Source organism: Phodopus roborovskii, unplaced genomic scaffold (assembly GCF_943737965.1).
Source record: "Phodopus roborovskii unplaced genomic scaffold, PHOROB, whole genome shotgun sequence".
NCBI classification, from domain to species: Eukaryota; Metazoa; Chordata; class Mammalia; order Rodentia; family Cricetidae; genus Phodopus; species Phodopus roborovskii.
The window spans coordinates 3,205,063-3,228,055 of NW_026126651.1; the positions used below are offsets into that span (position 1 = coordinate 3,205,063).

Here is a 22,993-nt window from a genome sequence, read left to right on the forward strand (position 1 = left end):
GAAGTGCAAATCAAAATGACTCTGAGATACCATCTTACACCTGTCAGAATGGCCAAGATCAAAACCACTGAGGACAGCTTATACTGGAGAGGATGTGGAGTCAGGGGAACAGTCCTCCATTGCTGGTGGGAGTGTAAACTTGTACAGCTATTTTGGAAATCAGTTTCTAAGAAAATTGGGTATCAATCTATCTCAAGACTCAATGATACCATACTCCTGGGCATATATCCAAAGGATGCTTAACCATACTACAAGGACACTTACTCAACAATGTTCATAGCAGGAGGCATGGGAGGGAGAACTGTGATTGGAATGTAAAATGAAATTAAAATAAATCAATCTATTTTTTAACCTTTTAACTCAAACATCACCATTTTGCTGTAGTCAACACAAAGCCGCACACCACACGCCAATCTCTCCTACCTGCTCTGCTTTTAGCATCTTTGACCACACAATCTACCTTGGCAGTGTGCTCTAAAGTTTTCTAGTTGGTGTGCTTATTTTTGTTGTCCGTCTTTCTCTGCCAGAACATGGGCTCCACGTGGCTAGGGATATTCTTTTCCTTGCTGTATTCCCAGCACCTGGATGCACGTTCACTGAAAGAGAGAATGAATCATAGACTGGTCATGCATGCATCGCTTCTCAAACCCACAGCCCTCATACCGTCTTGGCTTTCCTGTCCTCTACTGTCTGTGAGAACATATGATTTCCACCAGCTAGTTCATTTGCCAGACTCCCAAGGTCCTGCATGCACCAGAGTCTGAGGGTCCCCGGAGTGGGACATATGAAGAGCCTCTGGGACCCTGGTCATGACCAGGACCATGTCTGTGTCCAGCTACAATATCACAGTCCCCCCCAGATCAGCCTAAATTAACTAGATCTTTACCTGGTGGCAGGCAATATCAGGCTTTCTGGGAAGCAAAATTGGCAGGGAAGAGAGCAGGATGCTTGGATTGAGAAAGAAAACCTAAGGACAGAGACTGGTCCTCGGGCTGGTCCTGTGCCACCTGACCCACCCACGTTTTTTATCCACTGGCCCTTCAGACCCCTATACCCAAGCCAACAAAGCAACCTACATTATTAAAGTGTGGAAGCCGCAGGTCCTGCCTGGGTAGGGCAGAGGTGACTGAGGCTTGGGGCAGGTGCTGGCTAGATCTGGTTTCTAGAGGCTATATATATATATATATAAAGGCTGCCTCTCCCCCCCCACCCCGGTGCAACACCCTAGAAGCCCAGCCAGACCAACATTCCTGCCCAGAAGCCAGCTCTCCATTTATAGCCCCTGGGTTGAGCAGTAAGGCCTGGGAAGGACAGAGACTCACAGGAGCCTCCTACAGTGGGGACGCCCAGGGTGAGCGGTGTGCTTCTCCAGGTCACCGGGCCTGAGCCCAAAAGGCTGTACACTGAAGGGACCACAGCCAATGGCTTCCCCCACAATGGGTGGCTGGGGCAAGTTTGGATGAGCATAAACCAAAAAGCAAAGTTGTAATTGCTTAGTTAGCGCAAAATTTATTTTTATATTTTCTTTGCTTGCTCGGGTTTGAGGCAACCGTGTAACTGCAGTGGCATCTTTTTCCACCAGAGGACTTGGGGTGGTGGTCGCATTCCTCCCACTGGGTGTGGACCAGCTTTTGGGGCCCGGGTGGGCCCTTTACCTCGTGACCATCATTGCACTGCTGTTGGGTACAGTCATAGCTTACAGGCAGAGACCAGTACCAGGCTATGCCAGCCCCCAGGCCTCTGGAGCCATGGCCAGCTCCTCCCCAGCAGGAAGGGCCACCAGAGCAGCAGCTGCCACCATAGCAGTCACACGGCCAGCTGGGTCTGTGACCACGAGGGAGCTGCTTGCTGAGAACACTTGCTTTTGATGTAGGGCTCCGGATGTGGCCACCACCCCAAGTCCACTGGTGGAACGAGATGCCAGTACAAACAACAGCAACAAGACTAGATTTGCACAAGTGGTTTGAAGTGCTTCCTTGGAGGTGCCAGAGCACGACATAATTAAATGGAATCGCTGCTCATTCATCAGCTAAGAAATACTTATAGCGTGCATACCTACTGTGTGCCGAGCACATTCAGCCTAGGCTCGAAAATGGAGGGGGAGGCAAATGCTGCCATCAAGAGCATTACTTATAACAATGACTTGCATTCTTCATTGTGAGTTTATGTCCAAGGAAACGACACCTGTAATGACGCCACATCTCTAACAACCCTCTTGTCCCTGTACCTACAAGTTAAGTTCCAGCATCCGTGCTGTGCATTAAACCTGTCAATCACAGGAGTCACAGCCCCATCCCAGGATGCTCCTCTCTCATCCTGTGAATACCTGCTGTGGTGGCTTCTGTCTTCCTTCATCCAGGCCACTACACAAGTCAACCACAGGGAGGCCTTCCCTGGCTGCTGGAATGAAGGCTATTTCTTGCTTCATCATCCTCATCCTCATCCTCATCATTTAGAATTTGTAGACCCCTGATGCCACCCAGTTCCTTGATTGCTGGCCTGGCAGCCTCCCCTGTAATGTAAGCACTATGTGAATAGGGCCTTGGTTTTGTTCACTGCTGTGTCCCCAATGCTTGGACCAGTACTTGGCATGTGGTAGATAAATCATAACGAACACGGAATGATTAAACAAAGGCGAAGACAAGGAGTGAAGAGGGTGAGCACTTCACCACGGGGACCGACACCACTACCAGTGTCAGGGAAGTGACAAGAGTTGAACTCCAGAAGAGATTGCCGCGCGTCTGAGGGATAAAGAGGACCTCCCGGTTTGTAGAGGGGCCAAGTAAGAAGGCTTCCAGAAGTTAGCGGGAAAGACACCTGGATCACCCTTGCTTACATCTCTGGCATCCGGGAGAGAAGACTTGGAAGCCAGAGCCCCAAGAGGCATGAGCATCCCAGGGAAAGGGTGCGTCAGGGCTGGCAGGGGACCCAGAGCGCCAGTGAGGTGGCTGCCTCCTCCTCCTAGGCTCCTCCTGCTCCTATGCTCCCCAGCGACCCTGCTGGGAAGAGACACCTGCAAGTCTCCAGAGGAACAGAGCCTAGAGACTCCAAGGCCCCCTGCTGGGGCTCAGCACCCCAAGCAAAGGCCGAGAAGCCTGCTGGTTATATAATGCAAGCAGGTGCTGGAGACAGGCACAAGCTCTGCGGCTGGCATAGCCATGCACCTCCCTCTCACATTTCCACACCCTCCTCCCTTTGGATTTCCAACCACCACCACTGTTACTGCAGGACACTGCCGTCATCCCTGGACATGAAGTGGAAACAGGCGAGGGAAGAGGTCACCTCCACAGTTATGCACACCGCACTGTTGGTGAGGTCCTCAGGCCAGGTCCTGGCCATCATGGCCCTTAAGAAAGGCACTTCCCGGGGCTTGACTCTGAACGAGAGGACAGGCACCTGTGGCTCTCTAGGCACCCACGGAAGGAATCCCGCTGGGTAAGTTGAGTGGAGCCTCTTCCCGTTCCCTCCCCCTCCTTCTGTCCACCCTGAGTTTGAGTAGAATGGCTTGAAGTGTTGGTGGTAATCTCCCAACTACCGCATAGACTGCTCTGAGTTCCTAAGCTTCCTGCGGATGATGGGCAAGACCAGACGCTCTCTGCGGAGTACCCAGATCCAGAATGAGCCAAATATCACTGCCACCAAATCATTTATTTGTCTCAGGCTTGCCCACTTAGACCTTCCAAGTGTCATTGTCTCTTGCGCAGGTCGTCTTAGGATCAACTTCTAAGGGTGTGTCACCCTCCGCTGCTTCTTCGCAAGGGGTTTTCCTTTGCCCTGTGTCTCTCTACAAATTTCCCGCAAGAGCAATCTGATTTCTAAGTCCTGTTCTGTGCCTGGTTTCTCCACAAATCAGGAGACAGTGAGGTCCAAGGTCAGCTCTGAAGTGAGTGCAGTGGCCAGCTTCACCGAGGCTGGAGCAGGCGCAGGAGAGGTTTGGGCAGGCTGCATTGGATAGCCAAGTGCAAAGGCGCGGCCTGCCAGTGCCTCCCTTCCTCCCTGCCCCAGCGCAGAGCAGAGCCGCGGGAGGGGGCACTCCCTGGCCCCAGCGGCTACCCTGGGGACCCCAAGCTCCGCCCTACTGCACTCCCATTGGTTTGGGGCGTCCCGCCCCCAGCCTCCCTTTCCAGCTCCCGGGCTTTTTAGGCTACCCTGGATAAATAGTCCAGGACGCCTGGCGCGAAGCTAGGGGCGAGGAGGTCCCAGGACGATCGCTTTCTTTGCCACAACTCCAAGAGATCGGGGAGAGGAGGTAGAGGGCAGCCGGTGTGCAGTCCAGCCCTCAGCGTTTTGTCACTGTACTGTCGGGGTTCAGGAGTGGCAGACAGTGACTACCGAGGATTGAGTTGAGCTAGAGGCAGGACCGAGAAGCCCAGGAGCTGGGAAATGGAGTTATTGTCGCCACCGCTCCGGGACGTAGACTTGACAGGCCCCGACGGCTCTCTCTGCTCCTTTGCCACAGCCGATGATTTCTATGATGACCCGTGTTTCGACTCACCGGACCTGCGCTTTTTCGAGGACCTGGACCCGCGCCTGATGCACGTGGGGACCCTCCTGAAACCGGAGGAGCACACACACTTCCCCGCCACGGTGCACCCCGGCTCAGGCGCTCGCGAGGATGAGCATGTGCGCGCGCCCAGCGGGCACCACCAGGCTGGTCGCTGCTTGCTGTGGGCCTGCAAGGCATGCAAGCGCAAGACCACCAACGCTGATCGCCGCAAGGCCGCCACCATGCGCGAGCGGCGCCGCCTGAGCAAAGTGAACGAGGCCTTCGAGACGCTCAAGCGCTGCACGTCCAGCAACCCGAATCAACGGCTGCCCAAGGTGGAGATCCTGCGCAATGCCATCCGCTACATTGAAGGCCTGCAGGCTCTGCTGCGGGACCAGGACGCAGCACCCCCTGGCGCCGCTGCCTTCTACTCTCCCGGCCCGCTGCCCCCGGGCCGAGGCAGCGAGCACTACAGCGGCGACTCGGACGCTTCCAGCCCACGTTCCAACTGCTCGGACGGCATGGTAAGGCCGGGACTCAGGAGGAGGACAAGTGCTAGCGGCACCTGGCAAACCTGCAGTGTGTTTGAGTCCCGTAGGGTCGGGGAAGTCCTTTAGACCCAGGTGTCCCTGCCATGTCACTAGAGTCTCTGGAGACGCTGGGCATCTGCCATTTGCCCAGTGGGGTGCCATCAAACCGCTGCTGCACAGACCCCAGGAAATTTACTTTACTTTTCAAATCCCTGTTACCTAGATGCAAATTTTTTTTTGTTCCTGGGTCACCGTCCAGTCTCAGTTTGACTCTGCAGACGACAGGTTTCAATGCAGGCTGGCTCTTACCTGCTAACTAGGGCTGACCCAATCCTGGAACTCCCCCACCCCCAGCTGAGACTAGGGGAGCGAGGGAGGGGCCCTGGCAAGGAGTAGGGCTTGAGATGCCCCCGGGGTCTGACTCCGCGTTCTTGCTATTCGCAGATGGATTACAGCGGCCCCCCGAGCGGCCCCCGGCGGCAGAATGGCTACGATGCCACCTACTACAGCGAGGCGTCCAGTGGTGTGTATCCTCAGCTGTTCCCAGCTAGCAGGGCTTCCGTGTCCCCCCTGAAGCTGCCCTCACTCCCCAGGCTTTTAGTACCCCCTCCCTGCCTCCATCGCATACACACTGGTAACTTGGGATGGCGAGGGGGACTGGTTAGGGGGTAAACAGCGCACACCTGCCTCATCTTTCTCCTTACAGACCGGCGAGTCCTCCGTTTCTCTTCTGCTCCAAAGCTCTGTGTTCTGCTGAGGTGGGGTGGGTGTGGGGCGGGCGGGCGGGTGTAAGAGTCTTGAAGAGGCTCGAGCTCGGATGGCTAACTTTCCCATCCCCTTATAGAGTCCAGACCAGGAAAGAGTGCAGCGGTGTCCAGCCTCGTCTGCCTTTCCAGCATCGTGGAGCGCATCTCCACCGACAGCCCCGCCGCGCCTGCCTTGCTGCTGGCAGATGCATCTCCAGAATCTCCAGTTCCTCCAGAGGGGGCATCCCCCAGTGACACAGAACAGGGGACCCAGACCCCGTCCCCTGACGCCACCACACAGTGCCCCGTAGGCACGAACCCCAATCCCATCTATCAGGTGCTTTGAGAAGCTGTCTGGGGCAGGAGAGGGAGCATCGCCCACACTTCCCTGGGTCCTTCACACCCAAAAGATGAAGCTTAAATGACACTCCTTCCAACTGTGCTTTCAAAGCCACACATCCAGAGGCTGGAGAAGGGAGAGCAGAAATCTGTCCCCACATCGGTCCCCAAGGAAAGGACTCGCTGCCCCCAACGGCCAGGCTTTCCTCACAGCTCCTCACGCAGGGGTGAGCCCCACACACCTGAGCCCTGCCCTCCGCGTCCCCGTTGTTGGCTGGAGACACGATCTCCATTTTCCAGAGCCCCCCCCCCCAACACACGCTCTTTCCCGCCGCTCCAGTCCTGTGTGTAACAGGTGTAACCATATCCCACCTTCTCCCGTCCCACGCGCGGTTCAGGACCACTTACTTTTTAATATATGTGTGTGTATATATAAGACTTTTGTAATCTATTCATGTAAATAAGAGTTGCTTGGTCAGAGCCCGAGCCCCCTGGGCTGTATTTATCTCTGAGGCATGCTGTGTAGTGAAACAAGAACTTTGTATGTTTACTCCTCTGGTGGGTGAGCCTCGGGGGCTCACTCGCTCAGGTGTTGGAAATAAAGACGCTAATTTATACATCAGTGGCTCTGGCTTTTCCTAGGCAAGCCAAACGGGACCAGGGAGGGGGGGAAAACACTCCACGATGTAGGCGAGCTGTCTCACAGCGACCCCTGTAGGCGATATAAGGGCAGCAAGGAGGCTGGATGGTGTCAGATAATGAAGGAGGGCTAGGCGCGGCTCCAAGCTATAGGGACCCTTCCCGCGCGCCTTGCCAAGGAAATCAGTGGTTCTAGTGAAACCGGTGGGCATAGGTTGAGGTTAGCTTAAAAATAAAAAAGCCGGGTATGGTGACTCATCTCTGTAATCTCAGTACTGGAGAGGCTGAGGCAGGAGGATGGATGCAGGCTTGGCTATAAAGTTGAGACCTTGCCTCAAAACAAACAACCTCTCTAAAATAAAAGTAATTCATGCTGAGGAGTTAGCTCAGTTGGTAGAGCTCTTGCCTGGCATGTATGAAGCCCTGGGTTCAAACCCCAGGACCATATAAGCCTGCCTTAGGGTGCACAGGAAATTCGGAAGTTCAATGTCATCCTCCAGCTACACAGCCAGTTCCAGGCCACCCCAGGACATGTGTAACCCTGCCAATAGATCAATTAGCTGACTGACTGGTTGATTTCAAACCTAGCTCCACCCACTTGAGCTTCTGGCAAAAGGACTCTGCTTAGGGCCAGTTATTGTTGTTTTCCAAAATCTCCTTCTAGGGATTCTGAAGTGTGAACAAGGTTGGCAATAGTTCTCCTTCACAGAGCGTGTACAGGAGGCTCTGTGGGAGGTTACTGTCCTGGAACTACTTAATACCCTCCCATGTGTGGAGGAGGGTGGGATGCTCCAGTGCAAGGAGAGAAAGCTAAAGGGCCCTGGGCATGCTTTGCATGTCACGTGGTACCTGCAGGCTCTTAATGATAGGGCAACTGCAAGGAGACAGCACAGTCTGGAGCCTAAACTCAGAGCATCTTGCATTGCCTCATAAGAAGGCAGAGACTCCGAGCCTGTGAGAAGAAGGGCACTTGGGGCCAGCGTGATGTCTGTCGCTGTGTGTTTTCATCGGGCTGTGTAGTCTGGGCAGAGGAGTCCAAGGAGGGCATCCTGGACAGGTGTGGCGGGAGAAAAAAGGTAGGCAACACACAACAGCAAATATGGGACAACCCCCCCCAACACAGGGACCTCTACCCTCCCAAGCACAAGTTCTCCCTCGCTCACACTTGACCCCGGGGTCTCAGTACCTCCTGCATCCTGTGCTACAGATCCTCTTCCTGAACCCCCACAGGACAGGTTCAGGAGACAGAAAAGACACATTCAGGAAGTCCACTCATCCTGAGAGTGGGCTCTGCTCCCCCAACACCACCCTGGAGGAACCACCCAAAGCTTTTCCATTGCCATGATGCTGGCTCCTCCCTCTCAGATCTCCATAGGGCTCCTTACACTAACTCCCTCAGGCCCCCTCGGGATGCCATGACTTTGTCCACTGCACAGATGCCAAGTCCTATACTGAATGGGAAGAGACCACTGGGCACACTCCCTGCCTTTGGCAAGCACCCAGACATTTGGGGGTTGGTCACATCGCCATCCATGAAGTGCTAGAACACAGTCTGTGGGTGAGGACAGGGGCAGCCCACACCGGTGCAGAGAGACACAGGCAGATAGGGACTGGACAGGAGAGAGTGCTCAAAGCGGGAGAGGACACAAAGGGGGAGGGAGGGGACAGCCTTATGGACCCACAGCTGCTCAAGGGCAGGGGCTGGGGAGACAGAGAAGGAGGCAGGTCCATGTGGGGCTCCGCTGAGAGCATCCTCAGGGCGAGCATCCCTCAGGGAGCCCCAGGGGACCGACACGATAAGAACAGAAATAGATATGGACCTTAGAAAGGTCTGTTTGGACTGGCAAAACAGACAGGAGGGGACACAAGGTGGCAAGAAGATGTTTTGTGACTTTTCCTAAGGAGATGGGAAGAGATGTCACCTCATATAGAGATGGAGTCAACAGCCCAAAGGAACGCTCCATCTCGCCCAGCGTGACAAATAAATGAGTGTACTTACTTACAGATGTATGGGTGACTTGTGGGGAGATGGCAGTGAAGTCCTACCCTCAGGAAAAAATTTAAATCTTCTTTTAAACATTTGTTTATTGTATGTGTGTGCGTGCGCGCACACACGCCATGGTGTGCGTGTAAGATCAGAGGACAACTTGAAAGGATTCCTTCATTCATTCTCTCCTTCCAACACACTGGCCCCAGGGACTGGACTTGGGTCACCAGTGTCAGCATCCTGCAGAGCTACCTCACCAGCCCCTTATAGACCAGAGTTTTTAGAAGACTTACTCACTTGTCAATTATGTGTCTCCCCTGCTCACCTGTGTGCAGGAGCCCACAGAGGCTAACGGCACCAGGCCCTCCTATCATGGGTGCCGAGAACCAAATCCCTAACAGTGGAACCATCTCTCTAACCTTTCCTTTTCTTCTTGTTGCTTTTTCTCTCCCCCATCAGAGCTGAGGACTGAACCCAGGGTCTTGCTCCTGAGCGCTACCTATGAGCTAAATCCCCAACCCCTAGCCCTTCTTGTATGCTCTAGATTGCGTGCAGCTGGGCTAGGAGGGCGTGTGGTTGGAATCTGGGAGGGGGGCAAATACGGATATCATGACCCTCCCTCCCTCTCTCCCAGAGGGCATATTTGCAGCCCCAGCTACCAGCTACGTGGATTTTTGTTTTATTTTTGACACGGGGTCTCACTCTGTAGCTAGGCTAGCCTGGAGCTCATCATGTTCTGGGCTGCTCTGGAAGTCTTGCCAATCCTCCTTCTTCAGCCTAACCCCAGAGCTGGGGTTACAGGCGCGAGCCACCATACTGGGCTTCCTCCTGCAAAGGTCTGTTTACTTTGGTTGTTATGGCTACTGGTCACGTTGCTGCTTCATGTTGGCAATGCTCCTTTCGTGGCCAATGAAGCAGCAATACTACAGAGGACCAGTCCAGGGGCTGCTGGGGTTGCTAGGGCGACACCTGGCATGCCCCGGAAAGGGGCTGGTTTGGATGTGACAAGTAATGTTGGAAGCATTGCAGGTCCAAAGAAGAACCCTAAGGGCACAGCCCTGATGTCATGTAACTTAAAAGCCACAGGGGTGATGCCTATTAAACAAAGAACACAGAGAGGAACAAGGACACACATATGCATGTATGTATAATATTAGTAACTCACCTAGTGTGTGTGTGTGTGTGTATGTGGTAAAAAATATTATGAGGGAAGTTAGGGGGTGCATTCAGAGCTGGACATGGGAATAAGAAGATGATTGTCAGGTGGAAAGGAGGGTAGCTTCTATACTGGGAACCAACTGCCCCCTCACCTTCCAGGAGACTGCCCTGGCTTTGAGATTTATGGTTCAGCAGATGAGGACAGGCTGGACACTGGCAGTCCGCACGACTCTTCCCAGTGGCTGGGCTGTGGATGCCTAGATGAGATGAAAGCAATCTCCATGGAGGGCTTCAGACCCTGGTTTGCCACGGAGTGGGTTGTGGTGACATTGAAGAGGGGAAGAGGTAGCCATGGGGTCACTGTTAGGACATTTCTAGTTGCAAGCGACAGAAACGTCGTTTAGACAAGTTTCAGCTGTACATGGGTATTAGTGCACAGTAGCTATAAAATAAGCCTAGGGTCCCCTTTGCTTTCCCATGCGCCTCTGTTTTGTGTCAATTGGTTGTGTATGTCCCTTGTCTATTCTGCTCTTATTTAGAAACTTGACAGTTGCTTTAGGTCTCAAACTCTGGCTGGAGACTATCTACCTGGACCAGCATTTGTCCTGAGACAGGACTTAAACCCAGCTGAGGGGGCTCCAGACACTGTGCTCTTCCTGTCCTGTGCTATGACCTGCAGAGGAAGTCAGAAGGAGGGGAGAGGCCGGATCACATCTCGGAGAATGGAAATTGGGTCCCCTGCCCTCTGTCCCTTGCCCCAGTCACTTCTGGAGCACCGACCGCCTACCCTATTTCCAGGGCAGGTGGCACACTCCTTGCTTCTGGGGCCATGTGCACATGGCTGCATCTAAAGAATACCTACAGTCATGGCGTCCAGTGTGCACACATACACCTACATGCATGTGTTCACACGGTAACTGTCTTAGTCGCTTTACTATTGCTGTGAAGGGACACCTCACCGAGGCAGCTTGTAGAAGGAAGCGTTTATCGGGGGCTCACAGTTCCAGAGGGTTAGAGTCTGCGAGGGGCATGGAGGCGGGCTGGTAGGCATGGTGCAGGATCAGGGGCTGAGAGCTTAAAACCTTATCCACAAGTGTGAGCCAGGCTGAGGGGGGTTGGGGAGTGGGGTGGGAGGCAGGGAGGGAGGGAGGGAGGGAACTGGGGAAGGTAGGAGCTTTAGAAGCCTGAATGCTAACCTCCATCAATAAGGCCACACCACCCAATCCTTCCTACATAGTAGCACCAACTGGGGACTACGTATTCAAACAAATGGGCCTCTCTGGGCTTTCAGACTATCACAGCAGCAAGCATATATTTCCAGTGCACACCCAGCTAACTTGCCGTGACTTCAAGAAAGATGAGTTAAGAGAGAGTAAGGCTTCAGGTCCCCTCTTACGCACGCGCCTCTTCCAAGGCCTTGGGAAGAAGCCTAAATGGTCTAGGCTGTTTCTGAATTTTCAGAATAAATTACATTAAGCAATCTGTTAGGATCATTGTGTCTTTCTGTTCTGGCTTGCTCCTATGTTTAGTGACATTTACAGGCATATTAAAGTCCTACCTAAATAAATAAATCTCATTTTGGGTTGGGTGGATTATACTTTAAATAAATGGAATATAAAAACAGAGGCCATAACATTGAAGGGTGAAATAAATTGAAATCGTTTTGGCATTGCGAAGATGACTGTATCTAAAATATATGTTCAGAGCATTGTAGTTTGAATACGAAATGTGCCCTAAAGGACGGCCCACATGCAAGTCATTACTACCTTAAAAGTTTGTATCTGAAGCCTGGGAAGATGGTTCCCCCAGCAAAGTGCTTGCCTCCTGTCCTGAGGGCCTGAGTTCCATCCCTGGCATTCACGTAAAGCCAGGCACAGGGTTGTGCCTCCAAACCCCGTCTCTGTGGGAATAGAGAGCTCCCTGGGCTCACTGGTCTTTTAACTGATCAGCAACCCGGGATCAGGGAGAAAGCCCTGACACAAAAATTAAGGTGTGGGGGGATGTGCATGCATTGGAGCCAGAAGTCCACGCCCAGCTCTTCCTCAGCCACCGCGCCCTCCCCCGACCTTACTGACACACACTTGGACTTGAGGCTTCTCTTTGTGAGAGGGTTAATGATTTTACACCTGTGAGATGGCTCACCGGTTCAAGGTGATCTTGAGCAAGTCTGGCAACCTCACTTTGATCCCTAGAACCCACACGGTAGAAGATGAGAACTGACTCCCTCCCACACGCTGTCCTCTGACTTCCACATGTGTGTGCCATGGCATACATGCACATGCACACACACATAAATACATACATTAGATAAATATTCTGAGTAAGGTGTATCCGTATTCTGAAGTCCAACTGAAGCATTTCAGAAAGACAAAAACAAATACAATGAACTAGAACTTTTACAAACAACTAGCCACCAAGCAACTGAGCTTTTCCTCAGCAGTGACGATTTCTAGCCTCCTGGTGGCCTTCCGTTATTGTCCCCCCCCCCCCAGAGCTTTATTAAGATATAACTCACGAGGCTGGAGAGATGGCTCGGCAGTTGAGAACGCTGGCCACTCTGGCAGGAGGCTCAGTAGGCTCCCAGCACCCATGTTATGGCTTAGGACTATCCTTAACTCCAGGAGAGCTAACACCCTATTCTGGCCTCTACAAGTACTGCTTACATGTGCTATACATACAGTCACACATACATACAAGGACATGCTCACATACATCCAAAAAAATAAATAAACCTTAAAAGTGCTTTTTTTTTTTTTAAAGGAAAAACCCACATGAAATAAAATCCATCTCTTTTCATTTCTTCTTGGTGTGGTGACGCGTACTTGTTCTCAAGAGGCCAAGGCAGGAGGGTTGCCACAAGTCTGAGGCCAGCAGGAGGCGTTGTCTCAAAAGACTAGCAGATAAAAAAAAATCAAAGCAATAATAAAGTCCATATTTCAGTGGCTTGTGCCACAATCATTCCCACTATCTAATTCCAGAGCACTCTGTTCTCCAAAGAATCATGTGACCATAAATGCCCGCCCCCCACCCCCGTCCTGGACGATACTAAGCTATAGCTTTCCCTGTTTGGGGATATCTGGTTGTGTTTCCCCCACCCACCCCTTGGTTTTTTATTTTTGTGTTTTGAGACAGGGTTTCTCTTGTGTAACAGCCCTAGCTGTCCTGGAACTTACTCTGTAGACCAGGCTGGCCTTGAACTCACAGAGACCCGCCTGTGTCTGCCTCCCTCCCGAGTGCTGGGAATAAAGGCATGCGCCACCACTGCTGGCATTTGGGGACAGTTTATATGAATGGAGTCACACAATGTGTGGCCTTTCCTTTTGTGGGGCTTCTGTCATTCAGCGGGTTTCTAAGGTTTATACACATCACACATGTCGTAGGGCATGACTACTCCGTATGAATAGAACTCCGTCGAATGGGAATATAACATTTTATCTATTCATAGCTGACAAACACTGGAACTTCCATTTCCTAGTTGCTGTGCCCTACTGAGAACATCACAAGGTTTTGTATGTAAGTGCATAGTTCCAATTCTCTCATGGCTAATCTTACCAGCTTCAGGGATTTTGAGGCACGTAAGAGAAAACCCTAGTGTGTGTCTGCTTTAGTATTTCCAGGAAGATTCAACTGGTCCCCTTGAATATGGGTGGTGCTATCCCAACGCCGGGGTCCCAGGGTGAGCAGGAAACATGTAGTCTCTCTGTCTGTGTCTGCCTCCCCACCCTGAATGCCGAGACAATGTGACCAGCCTCCCCATGCTCCTGCTGTGCCCAAACAAACTGTTAAGTTACTTTTTTGGGTATTTTCATAAACATGAAAATAATTAATACAACACCTAAAATTCAATTTCTCCACATCCTTAACAATATCTTATTGTCCGTTCTGCTGCGACTGTCCTAGAGGATACAGGGTGGTGCTAAGTGTTCTCTTAACTAAAGGTGTTAGTGATACTGGCTGCCCATATCCTCTTTCAGTGTGGTTACGCAAATGATGTGCCTGCTCTAAGTTTGGCTGTCTTTTCACTGAGTTACAGAAGATCTCCCTACTTTAGACACTAGATCCTTGCTGGCTCTTCCTTCACTTTCTTGCTAGGGTCCTTTGAGCACATTTTTTTCTTTTCTTCAGTGAAAGTCAACCTTTGCTTCTGTGTTTATATCATACCAAGAAAGCATCTGCCATATAGTTTTAGGTCTCACATTTTGGAATCCCTTCTTGGTTAATTTTTGTTTCTACATGGACTGCTTGGGACAGGGATACTAACTTGTCTTGCTGCACATGGATTTCCAGCTGCTCCAGCTTCATTTCTTGCAAAGACGATGTCTCTGTTGAGCTGTCCTGGCACACTTGCCCAGAACCCTGTTGGTGTGTTCTGGATTCCCAGTTCTACTCATTGATCTATGTATCTGCCTCTTGTACAAACTACTCATTGATCTATGTATCTGCCTCTTGTACAAACTGAGTATGGCCACTTTTTTTTTGGTCTGAATTTGAATGCTTCTGAGTAAACAGAACTGACTGAAGTATTGCTAGATGGTTAGTAATTATACCGTCTTTAGAACCATCAAGACGGCTCAGCAGGCAAGATCACTTGCTGCCAAGCCTGAGGACTTTTGAGTTTAACCCCAGGAGCCACATCATACATCATACAAGCTGTCCTCTGGCCTCATGTATGTCCTGTGATCATTCTCCCCGCTCCCACTCCCGCCCCGTGTGTGTGTGTGTGTGTGTGTGTGTGAGAGAGAGAGAGAGAGAGAGAGAGAGAGAGAGAGAGACAGAGAGACAGAGACAGAGACAGAGAGACAGAGGCAGAGGCAGAGAGAGACAGAGACAGAGAGACAGACACAGAGACAGAGAGACAGAGATACAGAGACAGAGAGACAGACACAGAGACAGAAACAGAGAATTTTTTAAGAAATAAAGCTCTGCTCTGGATTTATTAGTGTTACATACATTTAACATCTATCAATTAACAACTCTCAGCTTTCATTTAAATGTCACCCTGATTTATTTTCTATGTAAATAAATATTTCCTTTAATCTCCAATTTTCTAGTCTTTTGCCATTTTTTAAGAGTATAACCTTCAAAATGCCGTGGCTTCAGGTCCACGCAGCCTCTCCAGGACCCAACCCACCTCCAGGCTGAGAGACACTTGGGCACCCACTAGTGAACCAGGAGGGCCTCAGCTGCTGGAAGTGCACTTTAACAGTGTCCACCGTCCCCACCGCCCAGTACTCCCATCCCCGTGGGAAGCTGGCAAAGCCATTTCCCCACAAAAGCCAGGCTCAAGAGTGAAGGCAACACTTTCCTCCAGGGTCCGAGTGCAAGTGAGAGACGGGCGTGTGCAAACGTTAGCGCTGCAGTTTCTTCCTCCTGGGTGCTCACAGCCTGAGACAGCTCGCCCAGAGAGACCTTCTAAAAGGACCAGATAGCTTCCCCCCCCACACACACACACTCCTTGTGCTGTACCTGATAATAGGTTGAGGTTCTGGGTTGCAGGCAGCAGTAGGTCCCCTCCATCCAAGTGCATCCCCGTATGGACCCCAGATTTCCTGTACATATGTGTGCATGCATTTCTGTCCTTTCGTCATTTCCTGGCTGTCCCCAGTCAGGGTTCCTGCAAGTTGCTTCTATTATCCCAGCCCCGTCTCATTCTTGGAGCCAGCAGGAAAGGTGGCGGCGGCGGTGACGTCCTTGTCCTCCCAAAGCTGTGTCCCGTCTCCCGACCACACTGATGATCTATGGCTGTGGGTCGACAGGAATCTAGAGAAGAGACGTAGGATGGGTTAACCCGGGAGAAGAGGGAAACGGAGATGCACAGGACACTGATGCATTAAAACCCACAGAGCAGCGGCGGCCCTCTCACACAGACAAGGAAGCAGAGGCCCAGAGCGCACTGGTCCATGCAGCGAGTGAGGAGCAGAGACAGTGTTTACAACTAAACCTGCCTAAAGATTTTTAGACTCCCAAGGACAGCTTGTGGAGACTGTAGACCGGGAGTGTCCAATCTGTGGCTCATGGTCACAGCACAGCTGTGATTGAGACCCCACACAAAAGTTCCGAATTTACTTAAAATGTGGTGGGATTTGATTTAGGCTTTCTGGTAACTCAACTGCATGGTTCTGGAGTAGGAATGTCCCACAAAGTAAAATCGTATGCTCCTGGGACCTACAGACTTTAATTGGACATCCTCTGATTTAATGTGTAGCCCAAGATAATTCTTCATCCAGTGTGGTCCTGAGAAGCCAGGGGATTGAGGGACTTTCGTGCTAGATGTTGTTGAAGCCCATGGCTGGGAAGTAGCTTCTACGGACATCTAGTGGATAGAAAGAGCCTGTTAATTTCCCTACAATGCACAACATAGGTTCTCTGGTGCAGGGTGCAGTGTCTTCAGTGCAGAGGTTGAGAGGCCCTGATCTAAATACACACGTGCATGTGCGTGCGCACGCGCATATACACACACTCGAGCGTGCGCGTGCACACTCATACAAGTGCACACACGTGCGCACAAGTGCACACATAGCACACACGCACACACACGCATGCTCACACACAAGTGCACACATATGCACGCATGCACACACACGTGTGCTCACACACACAAGTGCACACACACACACACACACAAGTGCCCCAAGTGTTCTTCACTTCAGCCTTTTCCTGGGCTTCTCTGGAGCCTCTGCCTCAGCTGCAGGCAACCCAGCACAGCATCAGGGTCACCAACCAAGCTAGACAGGTGGCCAAGGTCACCAACTGCCCACAATGGCGCCTCTTGCTTTGCTCTCCCTTGAGCATTAGAGGGAGGAGGTCTGACTTGGAAAGAGGATGCCTGCCAGCTCCTTGGCCCAGTCCAGAAGGGCAGGCAGAACATACTCCGCACAGCCAGTTTAGGGTAGATTCCAGGCCCGGCCACAAGATGGCAGCCTAACCCACGAGGAACACGGAAGCTCCTGACCTGGGAGAGCTGCACAAACCCTGTGCCAACCTGGACAAAGGCCTGAGGGGCTGGACCGGGGCCAGTTCCGGAGCGCAGCAGGGCTACACCTAAGGCCTGCGAGGTCCAGGTGTGACAGCATAGGTACAATTTGGCTTCAGGTATCCCCCTCATATTCTTTCTCACTCCTCACCCAGAACAGTTCATCCTGAGTTCAGCAATTCCTACAGGGGTCTTCCTCTGCCCTGTGCAGCCCTAACAGGAACAGCAAAGCCCAGAGCACAGGAGCTAAGCATGCAGGAGAGTACTTCTCCCACGTAGTTGTAAGCCACTGAAGCACGCGGGGATTGGGTGGCTTGCTTAAGGTCACAGTTAGTCAAAGGTGGGCCACTACGCAGTCTGTTCTAGTTCCTGCTCAGAACCCTGGGACGGGACAGACCACCCCCAACCAGACATAGGTACCAAAGACATTTCTGTACAGGACTGTAAGCCTTCCCTTGTAAAGGGGCAGGCAGCTATGCTGTAGACAGTTGGGGATGGGAAAGGGCAGGATTGCAATATTTCTGGGAAGAAGCTGGGCTTGGTCAGCCGTTCCTCCCCTCCACAAAGCTGTATTTCTCTGTTCCTTGTTTTATTTTTTTCCCCCTGTGGTCTCATCTTGTTTTTTTCTGGACTTTCTGTGAATGTCAGCCTTCTCTTGGTGTGAAGAGGAGGCGAGAGGAGACTTCTGTGTCCTTCTTAGGATACAAAAGTAGGAGAACTGCTTGAAGTGGGAGGGGGTGTCAGCAAGGATCACAGCGAGAAGCTTACAGCGGGAACCTGTTTTCCTGTAACTTTCTCCAAGACTAAGAGTCATCACCACCCAACTTTCCCCTGCTGGGAGCGTTTTTTCTCTGTCCCACCAAGACCTAGTCCCTTTTCTGCCTGCTCCTCCCCACGCCCAGGACACACTGCGCGCCCACCAGTACTCACCGTGGAGTGGGGCCCGACGGAGCTCAGGACCTACCCCTCAGGGACCTTGGACTCAGCCTCAGTTAGGGAGTCTAGATATCCAGTATCTCTGAAGCTGGAGCATCAGGGTCCCTAGCCCTTTCCTAGCTTTTCCCAAATCACCTAGATCTCAGTGAGCGGCTTCGGTGTTTAGGGCGGTGTGGAGAAAAGCAACGGCTGGTGATCTCCAGAGGTGCTGACAGCGCTTGATAGGAGCCAGAGAGACATGTGGAGAGCCAAGCTCTGTCCTATGGGGCTTTGCAGACAGGGCTGGGGGGGGGCACACTGGCTCCTCAGGGGTCCTGAGGAGGGGACCCTGGATTTCTGTCTGGGAGGAAGGGAAAGTCTGGGGGGGGGGCTCCTCCTTGGTGTTCATCCTGACTGTTCACAGCTGGGTCTCTGTGTCTTTGTCTGTCTATCCCAGGGTTGGGAGCCTGTGTCCCGGGGATCTGAATTGGAGCCGGGCCGGAGTGCACCACACTGGACCTCCTTGTGATCAGGACATGGGGCTGACACTGACCAGAGTAAGAAGGACACTGCACAGTGAATAAGTGCCAACAAGTCAATAAGAGCCTCTCACTTCCTAATTAAACCCCCTTTGCCAGGGTAGGCTGCGTTTGACTGCGATGGACAGCGATCAGTGACTATATTTCACGGGTCAGCAGCCTCTGGAGCTGAGCCTGACCTTCCAGTCCCTCATAATCCCACCTGCCCGCTTCTCCTAAAAAGCTGGGAGTCCCCGGGGGTCAAGAGCTACGTCTGAGTTGTCTGTTGGGACTTTGTGACTGGTACAGATCTGGAGGAGTAAGGATGAAGACAATGATTGCTGATTAAATAAACCAGGCCAGGAGGACTTTGAGGTCAGAAATAGTCTCTGTCCCCAGCATCAACTTTGAATCTGAAGGAACAGCCCCCAGACACACTGGGCAGCTCGAGCTATTGGGGGCGGGGGCAGAGACTGTCAGTATTCAAGGAGCCAAGCGGTCTTTGCGCCTCTTTTCATAATAATTCAAGTTACTGGGCAAACTGAGATCTGTGTGTTGTCCTCGTGACTAGTCACCGTAGAGTTAGAAAGGGTGCAGGGCCCGAAAGGGTCCAAAGGATTAAGAGGCGCTCAAGATTTATCATCAATGGAGAGTCGGGACAGGGGGTTGGTAAGAACTATTTTGCAGGCCGTGTAAGAGGATATCTCTGGAAGGATCAGGGGGCCTTGAGGTTCCCTGGGGAGGGTCGGTATGAAGGGATTCCTTGAGAGGTCAGTGCTAGTCCTGGTCGAGGAACGGCTTGCCTACTCAGAGGATCTGATGGCTCCTGGGTTCCAAGTAGAGGAGCTGGCCGACGCCCTTCTCACCCCGGTGTGACCCGGGGGGGCGCGGGCCCAGACGTCGCTGGGAGCTTCCACCCAACCGGTGGAGCTCCCCGAGGGCGGAGCGTCGGCGGGTCCCCGCCGAGCAAGAGGCGAGGGAGGGCGGGCGCCCCCAGCGCCCGGGTGGAGGGAGGCCGGGTTCGGTGCGGGCCTAGGAGGGGGGCGCAGAACCAGGGCTTTTTAGGACCCAGCGCGGCGCCTCCCTCCGGGGGCGAGTGCGGCTGCGCGCGCCGTGTGCCCGTGTCCGGAGAGCCGCGGGCTGGATGCGGACCGCGCGAACGAGCGAGCGAGCAGGCAGCGGAGCAGCAGCCCGGAGGCGGCGGCGGCGGCGGCGGTGACGGCGGCGGCGGCGGCCGCTCCGCGCCTCGCCTCCCTGGCCTCGCCAGCCTCGCTGCGGCGCCGCGCCCGGACCTACCACCCCCGCCTCCCGGGCCCGACCTCGGCAGCGCCCCTCGCTCCGGCTGCCAGCGCCACCCGCCCTCCGGGATCCGGGAGCGGAGCGCGGGGCGCAGGGACCCCGGAGCCAGTGTCCGCCGGCGCCGCCAACAAACCGGGCCGGGAGAACCGCCTTCCCTCGGCCCAGAGCCGCTCGGCAGCCGCCCGGGAGCTGTCCCTTCAGCACCGCCGCCGGAGCCCGAGTCCCAGCGCAGCCCGGCAGAAGCCCTGGCCGAGCGAGCCCGAGCGCACCAGGCGCTGCGCTCAGCGACCGCCCCGCGGGGCAGCACCCAGGTGCCCCGGCCCAGGGGACCCGCCATCTCCTCCGGGAGGCGGGGAGAAGGAACGAGGAGGGCAGGCGGGCTGCTTCACCCGCCGCCGAGGGGAATAGGCAGCCAGGCGAGGAGAGCCGGAGGGGACCCGCCACACAGGGAGGACAGCAGCCTGCAGCTGTCCCCAGCACACCGGGAGCGCGCCGCGGCGACCACCGCAGAGGCGAGCGCGGGCTTCCCGTCCCCCCCCACCCCATCACTCCCCCTGTTGGGGCCGCTCTATTGGTCCGGGCCCCCCGGAACGGAGCAGCTGACCTTCCCCTAAAAAGCTTTGTGTCGGTTTCTCCATTTTCCCGCTGAGATGCTACTGGCAGCCCGGCCCCCCCACCCTTCCTCCCCTCCTCCCGGGGCTCGCCACTGAGCGCCGCCCCACTCCCTCCCTCCCTCCCCCTAACCCTCCTTCCTCTCCTCCTCTGCCTCCTCCGCAGCCAGGCCAGCTCCCTTTCACATTGGGTGCTTTGCAGACCCTTGGGAGCCCGCGCACACACCCCTGGACCCGTACCTGACTGACAGCTCCTCCTGAGGGAGCTTGGCTCGCTCGCTGGGGTGGGTGGCCAGAGCCTCGGTCCTCTGTGCCCCCCGACGGCCGGGGGAGGGGGGAAGAGGCCCTGCGCCCCCCTCCCCGTCGCCAACTCCCCCTGGCGGCAGCTCCCATGGGTGTCGCTGGGCCGCGCCATGCCTAAGGGGGCGCCGCGATGGGCCAAGGGGACGAGAGCGAGCGCATCGTGATCAACGTGGGCGGCACGCGCCACCAGACGTACCGCTCGACGCTGCGCACGCTGCCCGGCACGCGGCTTGCCTGGCTGGCGGAGCCGGACGCCCACAGCCACTTCGACTATGACCCGCGCGCCGACGAGTTCTTTTTCGATCGCCACCCGGGCGTCTTCGCTCACATCCTGAACTATTACCGCACGGGCAAGCTGCACTGCCCGGCCGACGTGTGCGGGCCGCTCTACGAGGAGGAGCTGGCCTTCTGGGGCATCGACGAGACGGACGTGGAGCCCTGCTGCTGGATGACCTACCGCCAGCACCGCGACGCCGAGGAGGCACTGGACAGCTTTGGCGGCGCGCCCCTGGACAACAGCGCCGACGACGCAGATGCCGACGGCCCGGGCGACTCGGGCGACGGCGAGGACGAGCTGGAGATGACCAAGAGACTGGCCCTCAGTGACTCCCCAGATGGCCGGCCTGGCGGCTTCTGGCGCCGCTGGCAGCCGCGCATCTGGGCGCTGTTCGAGGACCCCTACTCATCCCGCTATGCGCGGGTAAGTGACAGCTTATCCACCAGGACCTGACCCGGAAAGCCAGCCTTTGCCGCTTCCCGCGGGCAGGGGGCAATGGACAGTGAGTGCCCAGAGTTCTGAACTGAAGGGGGTGTGGACATGTGTAAGAGAGAAGGGATGGTTTTACAATGGTGACTGGGTTTGTATACATGAGACATGAGTCTGTACTGCTAGTTGTATGAGAGCATATGAATGGCGTGTGAGTGTGTGTGTGTGTGTGTGTGTGTGTGTGTGTGTGTGTGAGTAGACTGCATGCATTCTGATGTAAGTATACTGGTGTGTCTTTGGATGGGTGAAAGTGTGTGGGAACAAGTGAGCATATGTGTATTTTGAATGTACATGACACCCCACTCTCCTGTTAGGGCCCATCCGTGCTTTTAGAAGGTGTACGCTGTGAAGGTGGGATTGCCCTTTGGTTTGGGGGAGGCGGCGACTCCTTCCTCTTCCTAGGGCAGGGAGCTTCTGGAGTAGAAAGGGTGTTTTTAGCCTGCTGGGAAGCTAGAGAGAGCCCCTCTTTCCCCAGGGACCTTCCTTAAGCCATCTAAGGAGATGTCTTGGAAATGCTCTAATTAATAGCTTATGATTGGTGTGGATCTGGGCTGGGGGTGGGGCACAGAGAATGGTGACCTCTGTCACACCTGCCCTTCTGGGTCTGGGGAGAGCCTGGAGGAAGAACTTAAGAAATCCTTAAACTTCTGCTTCCTCTGGCCCCTGGGAAATATACCAGGAGGAAGCCTGTGAAGTGGGTGTGCCTTCCTCAGCCACGCCCCTTTAGGAATAGCTGATTGTTACTAGAAAGGACACCCTGCTGCTGACCTTGGCCCTTCAGATGGCCTCCATGAAATGGAGAGCATGGTGGGCTGCAGGGACCATTTGATGGACTGTGTCCCCAAAGAGACCCCAGGGAGACACCGAACCCTGGAAGGCAGACTCAGGGGCTTTGAACTCTGTTCTCTGACCTGAAGAGTGCCAAGGATGGGGGGGGGGTAGGGCTGGGGATTTACACCGCCCCTCCCAGGCAAAGGACTGCTTCTGTCTGACTGCCCTTCACTGCTCCAGATCACTGACCAGGAGCTGGGCCAGAGCTCGGGGGTTAAGGGGGCTTGAGGAGGAGCTGGAATCCATGGAAGATCAGTAGATAAAGCTGGGGGGGGAGGGGTCTCAGGTGCCCAAGGACAAGGAAGGGCTGTATGGCCAGACACCTGACAGATCTGATGCTGAGATAAAGCAGGAAGGCCTGAGGGGTGGGGACAGCGTTCAAAACTCATACCTTGAATCTTAGAACAGGTGCCACTGTGGGTAGGGGTGGAGAGAACTCTAGGGCCTCCCACGTTGCCGCTGAGGATTTTGGCCAAGGTCAACCCGGAAGTAGGAAGCCAAGTAAAATTTAAATCAAAGTCTCCTGGACCTATTCTCCCCTGAGGTGGCCCCTGGCCCTCTGCCTTGGCCTGGGGCGGCCCGGGGCCCTGCAGGGGAGGCCTCTCTTCTTCTCCCCTCTTCCTGATGACAGAGGCCACTACAGCTAGAGGATTATGTAACTGGAGGCTATGCTGAGCTGTGGGGAGGGGCTGGAACGTGGGACTGAGAGAATGAACCAGCATAGGCTGGGAGAGAGGAGCCTGACAGGGCAGGCCAAGGCCTGGATTAGAGCAACCGTTCCGCTTACATTTGACCTTGGCCCCCGGGAGTTAGGCCAGTAGGCCCAACTTCTTTAGGGTAGTTGCAGAGGGCTGGACCCCTCCGCCTGCCTCCTTGGACTCTGCTGTGATCA

The 22,993-nt window shown here is 54.2% G+C and overlaps 3 protein-coding genes across 4 annotated transcripts in view; all 3 read left to right on the top strand.

Moving 5' to 3' along the window:
- Nucleotides 1-4,251: 4,251 nt before the first annotated feature.
- Myod1 (myogenic differentiation 1) lies at nt 4,252-6,108 on the top strand. Its single transcript, XM_051174191.1, has 3 exons — nt 4,252-5,010; nt 5,461-5,539; nt 5,861-6,108. The coding sequence occupies exons 1-3, from the start codon at nt 4,384-4,386 to the stop codon at nt 6,106-6,108; spliced, it is 954 nt and encodes a 317-aa protein (XP_051030148.1). The 5' UTR covers nt 4,252-4,383.
- Nucleotides 6,109-19,041: 12,933 nt separating this feature from the next.
- Nucleotides 19,042-20,204, top strand: LOC127213780 (translation initiation factor IF-2-like). Its single transcript, XM_051174239.1, has 2 exons — nt 19,042-19,061; nt 19,133-20,204. Exons 1-2 carry the CDS (start codon nt 19,042-19,044, stop codon nt 20,202-20,204), a joined length of 1,092 nt encoding a protein of 363 aa, XP_051030196.1.
- The window catches only part of Kcnc1 (potassium voltage-gated channel subfamily C member 1), a 40,148-nt gene continuing 37,333 nt past the window's right edge, over nt 20,179-22,993 (top strand). For both annotated transcript variants that reach the window (XM_051174182.1, XM_051174183.1), the window contains exon 1: nt 20,179-21,204. In XM_051174182.1, the coding sequence (XP_051030139.1) occupies nt 20,635-21,204 (570 nt within the window). In that variant the 5' untranslated portion in view covers nt 20,179-20,634. The remainder of the gene's footprint in view (nt 21,205-22,993) is intronic.